The 10,829-nt window shown below is 40.4% G+C and overlaps 1 protein-coding gene across 4 annotated transcripts in view; it reads left to right on the top strand.

Annotated features, from left to right (window-relative positions):
- Nucleotides 1-391: 391 nt before the first annotated feature.
- Nucleotides 392-10,829, top strand: part of LOC143279805 (regulator of MON1-CCZ1 complex-like) — a 30,095-nt gene continuing 19,657 nt past the window's right edge. Inside the window, exons 1-11 of one of the 4 annotated variants that reach the window (XM_076583989.1) lie at nt 392-455; nt 1,425-1,613; nt 2,166-2,242; nt 2,675-2,759; nt 3,037-3,099; nt 3,881-3,964; nt 4,767-4,838; nt 5,487-5,555; nt 7,216-7,319; nt 8,473-8,556; nt 9,350-9,455. In XM_076583989.1, the coding sequence (XP_076440104.1) occupies nt 1,503-1,613; nt 2,166-2,242; nt 2,675-2,759; nt 3,037-3,099; nt 3,881-3,964; nt 4,767-4,838; nt 5,487-5,555; nt 7,216-7,319; nt 8,473-8,556; nt 9,350-9,455 (855 nt within the window). In that variant the 5' untranslated portion in view covers nt 392-455; nt 1,425-1,502. Of the gene's footprint in view, nt 559-1,424; nt 1,614-2,165; nt 2,243-2,674; nt 2,760-3,036; nt 3,100-3,880; nt 3,965-4,766; nt 4,839-5,486; nt 5,556-7,215; nt 7,320-8,472; nt 8,557-9,349; nt 9,456-10,829 lie in introns of all 4 variants that reach the window. The other 3 variants (XM_076583990.1, XM_076583988.1, XM_076583992.1) reach the window with 3 other exon arrangements.

Raw genomic sequence — 10,829 nt, 5'->3', positions numbered from 1 at the left:
TGGTTGACTAAATAGTTTGTTTCTTTTTTTTTTCTCTCTCTTTTTTTTTTCCTGATTTTTAAATGCTAGTTTAGGAGATGAACGGGGAAAGTTGTAATGATTTAAGACATGAGTGGGGTTGGGAAGGTGGTGGATTTTCGTCTAAAATCACGCATCAGTATATATATATATTTTTTTTTTTTTTAAACAACAACAAAACAACGACCGAACGAACGCAGACAGAGAGAGAGAGAGAGAGAGAGAGAGAGAGAGAGAGAGAGGCAAAGATTTTAGCTTCTTGTGAATTTGATTTCAACAATTTTCAGATCTGTCAAAGAATATGAAGAGGATAGTAACAAGGCAAGATCAATGGTGACACGGAACATTTGCCTCCCTTTTTGTCATCAGAGTCATTTCCCCTAAGTGCTCACGGGGTGGGTAGCGAACAGGAGAGACTGCAGCGATCGAAGATCTTGGTATTCTTTACTGATTACTTGTGTTTTATCACTGGTCTGCATGTGTGATGTTTTGCCAGTTTACAGACTGAGCATCTGCTGACACGCATCCTTTATAAATACGGTGACTGACAGCTTTTTTTTTTTTTTTTAAATAAATGAAAAAAATAGCGACTCAGTCACTGCCCCATCTTTGTCGAACTTACAGTCTGCTACGTTGTTGTTGTTTTTTCTTCACTGACTTTCTCTGCAAAGCTGGGAGTCAGAGATAAGTCTTTTGGCCTGCATCATTTGAAAGGCTGGGCCCCTCAGGCGTGACAGTAGTCCTGTGGAGACGACTGTGTATCACTTTGTAATCTGCACTCGAGCTGATCCAACAGAATTTGTGATAATAATAATAATAATAAAAGATGAAAAATAGAAAACGTTTATTTTTTCAACTTGCTTTTGGGTTTAGATATGTTGTGTTGCTTCATACCATCACAAGCTGGCAGAATGGTTAAGACACTTATCCACCAAAATAGTGTTCATGAGGGTTTGGATTCAATTCCTGCTCTCACCCTTTCTCTCAGGTTTGACTGGAAAATCAAACTAAACGTCTGGTCATTCAGATGGGACCCGTGTGCAGCATGCATTTGGCACATTGAAAAAGAACCCATGGCAACAATAATGTCTTCTGGCACAGTTGCACAGCAGAAATCCACTCTGGTACTGTGAAACTGAAAGGTACAGATACACGCACACAAGGCCAGATTAACACATTGGATTATGTTGCTGTCAGGCATCTGCTCAGCAGACACACACACACACACACACAAGCATGCATAGATGCAGTCAAGTCCTATTTTAGATTGCATCATTTTCTTAAGACATTTTGCATCTTCAAGTAAAAGCAAGGTTGAAATTTGTGAACAATGACAAATGTGCAAGTATAAGACAGATAACATGTAGGGCTTAAAAGTTAGAACTGTATCACCATTGTAATTTCAGTTCAGACTTCAATTGACGGGTGAGGAGAGAGGCAGTGCAGAGTGAGTGAGGGCGGTGTGTCACCTTGTAGATGGCAGGATGGCTGCTGGAGAGGACAGTCAACATTACGTAGAGCTGCGTGAAAACCCCATTCGCTTTGAACCAGTCAGCAAAGCCAACAATGTCTTTTTTGACGATGCCAACAGACAGGTAGGTTGCAGTCTTAGTGATAGCATCAGCATGTGTGATGGTTAATTTGTCAGTGAATGTGTGCGTATATTGTGGTATGCTTTTACAAATATCATGTGATTGCTTGCATATTACCTATTTTCTTGTAAGATTTTTATGTTTGAGTGTTTGCTTGTTTTTTTCATGCATGTGTGTTTGTGTGTGTGTACTTTCTGCAAAAATGATAAGTAAAACTGTGTTGCTGTCACAGAAGAAAGTATATGTATATCATCATCATCATAGGTAATGACATCCTTATAATCCTTGCCACTATTCTATAAATATTTTTTGTGTAATACAAAAGTGGAATTTTCTGTATAAGGCGATCGAAGATAAGGAGGGGAGAAGAAGAGAGAAAAAAATCCAACGAAATAATTCAGTGCATCTCCCTCTAAATCTGACTCACTGGCTGTCTTTGAACAGGTGCACGTGCACACACACACACACACACACACACACACACACACATATCCCAAGAATAATTGAAATTATCTTATAGCTTATGAATGTACATGCTTGGTGTGAATTTTTCAGGTATTTGGTGTTAGAGGAAAGGGAGCTATGGGTGTGGTTGTAAAAGGACCCAGTGAAAAATCAGTTGCCAATTTCAGGTATGTGAAGGGGTACTTAGCAGTAGTTTGTGAGTGTGACTTGTGAGTACATACATACATATATATATTTACAGATCATCTTCTTTTTTGTTTGTGTGTATGTATATGCGGTATGTTCAAAGGTCTCTGCCATCAGATTCTGATTTATGCCTTTGCAGATGTGTGTGTTTGTGTGGAAAAAAAGGATATGTTTATGTGACTTGACTTTAATAACTTCATGAGGAGCAGGAGGCCACAAAAGCACTTCTCTGTGTTCATTTAGGTAGATTATAATATAGAGACAGAGATAGAGAGAGAAGGGAGATGTAGTGAAAAATCCTGCAGGCATTAGTTTTTCACTGATTGTAAATTATTTGGACTGCTGACAATGAAATGTACACATATCTTCAGCTTATGCCATCCTTTTCTGCCATGCCCAAAACCTGTTTTCAGGACGGATGACAAAGGAGATGTGGTATCCATCAAGTTTTCTCCAGACAGACGGATCCTGGCTATTCAAAGAATGCAGAGAGCTGTGGTACGGTATCCCATCCTTTCTCTTCTAGGAACTGCTTACTCTCTTTCTCCTTGCTTCTCTGGGTCACTGTCACTTTGTTTTTCTGGTCTGTAGAGCTATCTGAGTTAATTTGGAGATTGCCTGATAACAGAAGGGTTGGTGGGGGTTTTGTTGTTGCTTTTTTAGGATGGGTGGGTGGCTGAATTTTTTCCTGAAAAGCATGTATGAGATACATAAATGTTTTTGCCCATAGTGTAGAGCCCTCAGTGATTTTGTGTCTTTTTATTTGCTTCCACAGGATTACGTGAACTTCAGAGATGATATGACTTCAGAGCAGCAGGAATATGCTCACCAGTGCAAAGTATGTCCTGTTGGTTCCTGTCTGGTGTTTGGGGGTTTCTGTGGGTGTGTTCATTTCTTTGCACATGTATTCATGCGTGCATTGATGTATGTGTATGTATAAATGTAGCAGCATTTGATACAGGTACTCAGATGCATTTGAAAAAAAATTTTGTTCCCCACTCATGTTCATAATGTATAATTCAATGTTTTTCTTAGAATAAGATTTTAAAGCAGTTTGGGAAGATGCATAAATGTGTGTGGTGTTTTCACCTTTTTTTACGTGTGGGTGTGCTTGTGTGTGACTTGCTGTGTGTATGTGTCATGTGCACATCAGTGCATGTCATATCTGTATAGCATAGCTATATCTTATATCAATCTTTATATCTGTATAGTGAACATATCTATATATCTATATGAATGTATTTATGTATGTGTCTGTGTGTATATATATATATATATATATATATATATGACATGACACAGACCGACTTTGACATAAATTGACTGGCATTTGCAAAGACACACTTGAACACACACATAATTTACATGTTTGGATATGTGTGTGAGTGTGCATGAGTAAATATATATACTTGCGTATGCATATGAAGAACATGGTCTTGTGCAATTTTTTAAGGCATTCTTAAATTTTTCAGCTATCTTGTTTTGTCAAAGATATGTGTGCGAACATGTGTGTGTGTGTGTGTGTGTTGGCTTTGCTGTATTAGTGTGTAAGTATGTTGAAGTTTTGTTACAGATGTTAGAAGAGAACAGTGTAGAGCAAGGGCTCCTGTGATTTGCAGGCAAAAGCTGACTTGCTGGGCTTTGTTTGGACGGGGATCAATGAAGTGGTCTATGTCACAGCCAAGGGCATCGAGCAGTACCAGGTGGGGTGTGGCAACATCGTATGGTTCTTCTGCTAGTTGCCTGTCTGTCTGTCTGTCTGTCTGTCTCTCTCTCTCTCTCTCTCTCTCTCTCTCTCTCTCTCTCTCTCTCTCTCTCTCTCTCTCTCACTGTTCCTGTTGTTATGGGCCAGAGGCCTGACAGTTAAAACATTTTTTGACTTTGACTTCTCTCTCACTGTCTGTCCTGTCAGTTATCTCTCTGTTCACCATCAGTCTATCTACAGGAAGGGACGTAGCCTACAATAAATAATGCTGTAAATGCTGAAAATGAATGCGGTTTAGTGATCAAAAGAGGGCGATAACCAGCGGGACAAAGGGGAGGTTACCTACTTCCGGGAGGTTATCGGCCGTAGTTTCGTCTGCTCCGCATAGGCGGATAGTAGTTTGCACAGGACAGGAATGTCAGACCCCTGCCGGAGTCTGCACTAGTTGGGTCACGGTAAGTATGTTATTTAAACGTAATTTTAGATAGAAAATTTCCTGTTACAGATACAAGATGATATAGCGCAAGCTTTTCTTTGCTGTTGTCTTTGCTCTGAAATTATAGTGGCCTACTTGTCAGCTTTTGTTTTTATGTGAATGGGTTTGTTTTTTTTATTGTTTGACATGAGTATTATTGTCATTTTTGGAGAGCAGCAATTGTGTGTGGGTGTGTGCATGTATGTGTGGGTGTTAATGCGCACACATTTGCATGTGCACATGCATTGATCTAATGCATATATACATATATGTTTGCAGTTGTTTGATTTAAAGTGACAGAATCCTGTTTACAATTCCTGATTAGGTGCTGCCAGAGAAGAAATCTTTCAAGGCGATCAAGTCAGTCAGTCTGGACATCAAGTGGTACTTTTGGCTGGTCAGTAAGTTTGCTTCATTTCATTGCTGTGTTAGGGGAGATAAAGGGGAGGGATGCTGCGAGAGGTGGAGGGACTTGAGAAAGAAAATAGATCATCAGTTCTTTTCTCTTTCTTTGATTTTGGAGCAGTTACTGGTGTTGGAAGGGTATTGCTCAATGGTTGATTTTTCTTTCTAGCTTTATAATCTGTTTGTATTCATCTAATATATTTATTCCCAGTTTCATGTTTTGAGTGTTTGTGACTGGGGAAGGAGCCTAACATAGTTCAGTATATTGAGTAAAGTGTCAGGCATTATCCTCTGTTTTGTTCTTTCCTTTTTACATTGAACTGTTTGCTCTCTTTCACACTCACTGTATTTCTCTTTCTCTTTTCTGTTTACTTGCCTGTTCCTCCCCTTTCTGTCCTACTGATCTTGACTAATTCTTTCTCCCAACCTCCCCCGCTCTCTCTGTCTCTCTTTCCTAACTCCTTGGTCTCTCTCTTTCTCACTCCTCTCTGTCTTTCTCCCTCTGCCTCACTATTCTGTCTGTCTGGCTTTTATGTGTATGTGGTGGGGTCGGGGGTTGAGACTGGGCTATTTGTCTATCATGTAAGAAGAATCATATATTGCGGAAGGAATGACTGGAGTTGGAATGACATGATTTCAGGCTAGTTCTGGTTTCTTGCTGCTGTCCACTGGAAACCTGGGCAATACGCTTCACCCTGTCCAGTTTAAGGTCAGTCTGCTGTGTCCCCCCCCCACCCCCCCCCACCCCCCATCCCTCTTCTGGCTTTGTGATGGAAATGTACATGTGTGTGCTTTGTTGACAAATGTTCGAGGACCATTTTGCCTGAAGTTTGATGTGAATTACATAAACATACTGTGGCTTTCTAGGTGATAGCTGGCACAGATGATGATGACTGACATACCAAAACATACAAATCTGTTTCATATTCCGAGATCTAGATCTTCTATTCCCAGGAGGATTTTAAAAAGAATGATTTGGTGTTACATCACAGATACACTCATACTAGTGATTTTAGACATTTAGTTAAGATATGATATTTTACATTTGAATGTTATGGTTGAAAAGATAAAAATACAAAAAATAGAAATAGAAAATAAGAAATCAATGTAAACAGAAAACTAAATAGAAAACCCTCCACCAGCTTTCTTCTTTTCCCATGCTTGGGCTGGAACTCTCAAGTTCACATGTTTCTATGAATGTGGTTTTACTTGTGTGACAGTTTTTATTCCACTTTAAGGCAGTCATTCTCTTCTGAAAGTGTTGCACGGTTTTGCCTGTAGTTCTGCACATCATACAATACATTGCACGGTAGTTGTTTGGTTGGTTTTTTTTTTTTACAAAATATTACAGTACATCTGAGAACAGCATAGTTCAGAAGAGACAAAAAAGTTTTGGATAGGAAAAATGCTTTCGTATGAACTTGATTTTGTTCAGCTTTTTTGTGGGTGGGGTTGTGAGGAAGGTGGTGGACAGGGGTGTGGTGGTCGGGGGCGGGGGGAGGGGCTAGAGGGGGGGCTATAGAACCCAAGCACATGTCACTGCGTGCAGGATGTTCACTTAGTCCTGCTGCGTGACTAAGCGAATATTGTCATCAGTAGGCTGGTGTCCTGCATGTGCTGACTTGGTAACAGTGCAGGGTCTTCTGTGATGTGTGGCCTCATGACCACCAAACACCAGTAGCTACTTATGGTCTGCCTGTTCTGCAGTGCAGCAGAACAAGTTTGGGTATTGCTGTGTACAGGAGACTCGAGTTGAGTGGCATGTGGGTAATGCCGCTGAAAGGGTGTACATGATGAGGCAGCCCCCCACGCCCCAAACCTCCCCTCCAGCTTCGCCCTCCCCCCAAACCCTCCCTCCCACAAAAAGAGGAAAAAAGTCCAGCATGTCATGTGAAGGAATATTCACCATTTTGTTATATCATTTGCCATTGAACAGCTGACTTGGTGGAACTAGAAAAAGATGTGTTGGATAGGGTTGCCCATTCATTTTGCCGCTACATTTAGTTATTGTTACTTCATTGAAGCTTTTTTTGTCTCTTTATGTTGACTTAACATAAGATTATTAGATTATGTTGCCAAGATATATGTATGAGGAACAAAGCAGATACAGAATTTTGTTTTATGGTTATAGCGTATTGTTGTTCATTAAATTATGATAATTGCCTCTTTTTTTTTTTAATGCACAAAAAATAAACTTTCCAGTCTTACGGCCAAGATCACATTTAGGAGAGAAGAAGAAAAAATATTGAATAAAACAAATATATATATATATAAAAGGCTTTACATCACATATCAGCTTTTTGGTTTAGATCACAAAAAGGACAAAAGAAGTCTTTACCCAGTTATTTGCCTATGATGGTGTTGAACAGATGGGTGTGATGACACGACTGCCCAAGTTTGAGGTGGACCTGCCGTCCTTTCCCAAACCTCACAAGCCTATGTTGCACGATCGTGATGTGACCATGGCAGTCATGTGAGTATCATTCTGTTACATGTTGTCCTCTTACATTGATGTACTGACGGCTATGATATTAGACATTAGAGATTGTCCTGTGCTTTGAATTGAGGCGTTCTGGTGTTTGTGTTTGATGTTTTCATTTTTGTGCTTGCTAGGGGGTGTGTCCTTTAAGTGGTGTGAATATTGCTTTACTTCTTTTGTTAACCCTTATGCCACTTCTGTTTTAAGTCAGTGTGACCGATGTCTTCTTCTGCGTTCATGGGCTGCAACTCTCACATTCACTCGTATGTACATGAGTGGGCTTTTATGTGTATGACCGTTTTTACCCCACCATGTAGGCAGCCATACTCCATTTTCGGGGGTGTGCATGCTGGGTATGTTCTTGTTTCCTTAACCCACCAAACACTGACACGGATTACAGGATCTTTAATGTGCATATTTGATCTTCTGCTTGTGTATACACATGAAAGGGGGTTCAGGCACTAGCATGTCTGCACATATTTTGACCTGGAAGATTAGAAAAATCTCCATCCGCCCGGCACCATTACTGAGATTCGAACCTGGGACCCTCAGATTGAAAGTCCAACTCTTTAAGCATTCAGCTATTGCACCCATCGTGCCAGATGTGAAACATGGTCATTCTCTCCAGCCAGAGCACAGCTGGAAACTGCCAGTGCATGAGACTGACTGGACAGTTTAAACTGCTGTATCTTTGGAACCTCTCAGTCATTTGTATTTATCCTTTTTTTCTTTTTGTTTCTAAATTTCTTTTCTTAATATTATTTTGACTGGTCACTGTTGACATATGATCTGCACTGATCTGCAGCTTTAGAAACAGTGATGGTACCGAAATGACTTTTTTTTCTTGATACTTGGATACGTTTGCCTGATTCCATGTTATTTTGTCCAAAAGGGATCAGATGGGTAATTAAAAGCAGTAAAGGTACTGATGCAACGCACATTATTTCTGAGGATTGCCTGTACACATCTCACTTTGTGTCTTCCAGATTTGACAGTGTTTTTATCGAAAACAGCAGTAAATGACACAAAATATATAGCATTGAGTGGAACGGGAAACTGATGCAAGGGAGATAATTAGTGATTGTGTTGTTGATTGATACATGTTGAAGTGTGTATCAGAGGTCTGAATAACATGGTCTGGTTTCAGTTATGAGAACCTGTATGTGATTGTGCTGAGACATCCTCCCAATGCTGCAGCTGGAGCTGAAATTGTCATGTATCATGTACTGAAGTAAGTGGCAGACTTGTTGTTGTTTTTTTTAATTAACTGTGATGTGTTCCTGGTTGCATTAGGTTGCTTTTCTGTGTATCTGTGTTCTCTCTCTCTCCTGCCGTCCTTCTCTCCGTCTCTCTCTTTGTTGTTGTTTTTATATAATCAGACTTAGTTTTTGTATTACATGCCTAGATTTTTATACTGGAAACAAAATACAGAATGAACAAATAATAAAGTAAGAAGAAAAATTATAGTACCATGATCAGTAATAAATGAGGAGTGACTGTTTATCCTGAGATGTATGCAACATCAGCTTGTGCTTCTTAGCTCTTTCCACTGGGAGGCTAGCCCTCAAAATGAAATGGGTCATGTTCTGGAGTGCATCCAGATGAGCCCACACAATTATGTTTATTATTATTTGTTATTGTCCTGGGCAGGTTTTAAAGGGGCGGTGGCATCCAGATGAGCCCACACAAAGATATTTGTTATTAATAGTTATTGTCCTGGATTGGTTTTAAAGGGGCAGTGGCATCCATTTGAGTCCACACAATGATGTTTATTAATTATTAAAGTCCCGGGCAGGTTTTAAAGGGCTGGTGGCATCCAGGTGATGCCACACAATGATAATTGTTATTAATTGCTATTGTCCTGGGCTGGTTTTAAAGGGGCCCACACAATATTTATAATTAACTTGTTATTGTCCCGGGTAGGTTTTAAAGGGGTGGTGGCGTCCAGATTAGCCCACACAGTGATGTTTATTATTAATTGTTACTGTCCTGGGTAGGTTTTAAAGGGGCAGTGTGTTTTGCAGGGAAGGGCCAGCCCGAAAGACGGACATCTTGAAGCTGGACATGAGTGGGCGTTTTGCCATCAACGTTGTGGACAGTCTGGTCATGGTGCACCACCAGGCCTCAAAAGTAAGTGGGGGAGTGGGGGGTTGATGATATAGATACTTACATAGCACCTATCTACGGTCAGAGACCAAGTTCTTAGTGCTTTACAAACAAGGGGTCATTTGCACAAGAGGCTGCCTACCTGGGTAGAGCTGACAGCTGTCATTGGACGCTCATCATTTGTTTCCTGTGTCATCCTGTCAGGTTTAAGTCACACACGCATACACACTCAAACAGGTAACATTTTACATGTATGACTGTTTTGTTTATTTACCCCGCCATGTTGGCAGCCATACTCTGTTTTTGGGGGTGTGCATGCTGGGTATGTTTGTTTCCATAACCCACCGAATGCTGACATGGATTTCAGGATCTTTAATGTGCGTATTTTATCACCTGCATGCATATACACATGAAGGGGGTTCGGGCACAAGCAGGTCTGCACATGTCGACCTGGAAGATCAGAAAAATCTCCATCAGAAAAATCTCCACCCTTTACCCACCAGACCCAGTTACCAAGATTCGAACCTGGGACCTTGAGATTGAAAGTCCAATGCTTTAACCACTAGACTGTTGTGCCTATTGATATGAAGAGGGTCATCAGAAGCATGTGTTTGTGGTGGTGGTTTTTTTTAATGTCTTCTTTTTTTCTCTCTCTCTTCATCCACATTGCATGCACAGTAGGTGATAGCACAGTGGGAAGCTCCCCCCCATGGGGAGGCTGTAGAGTTGAGTTTAACAGCCTACTGGCTGGTGCCCTGGGGTCTGGTTGTTCAGGTCTTGGGGAGGTTGGTGGTACTTACAGTTACAGCGTCCCCCCACATCTGGGAATTCTCTACGAGGATTGTCCTCTTTCCTGTCACTCGCTTTGTTTCTGGCTTTTTTTTTTTTTTTCTTTCTGTTGTCTCTTTGTTTCTTATTTCCTACCTTGCTGGTCTGTTTACCTGGGGGGGGGGGGGGGTTGTTCTGGAAAACTTTGAATATTTTTTTGTCTTTTAGTTCTTCTGGACTTGATAATTGGGTATTCTCTCTTCTTTCCTTTTTTTTTTTGTGTGTGTGTGCCTAGTATGAACTTGCATTCTGGCATTTTTTGGTTTTGTGTGTCTGTTATTATGTATGTTTTTGTGTATTGTGTATAATTATGTTCATGTTCACGTTTCTTTTTCTTTTTTTTTCTCCAGTGAAAAATTGATAGAATAGTCAGCATCAGAGGCATGTTTTTGGTTGATGTGCATGAATTTGACTGTACTTGTGCCTAATGTTCTTTTCCTTTTTTTTCTTTTTTTTTTTAAAGATTTATTTGGTTTTTTTAGGTACCACAGGTTGTTATGGACAAAGTTTTCAGCCCTGTAGAGTCAGCTTGGCTTCAGCAACAATGATGAATTGGGAGCTTGTTGATTG

Source organism: Babylonia areolata, chromosome 3, assembly GCF_041734735.1.
Source record: "Babylonia areolata isolate BAREFJ2019XMU chromosome 3, ASM4173473v1, whole genome shotgun sequence".
In the NCBI taxonomy this organism is placed as follows: domain Eukaryota; kingdom Metazoa; phylum Mollusca; class Gastropoda; order Neogastropoda; family Buccinidae; genus Babylonia; species Babylonia areolata.
The sequence above is the reverse complement of the archived record's forward strand: the minus strand, read 5'-3'. Positions and strand labels throughout refer to the sequence as shown.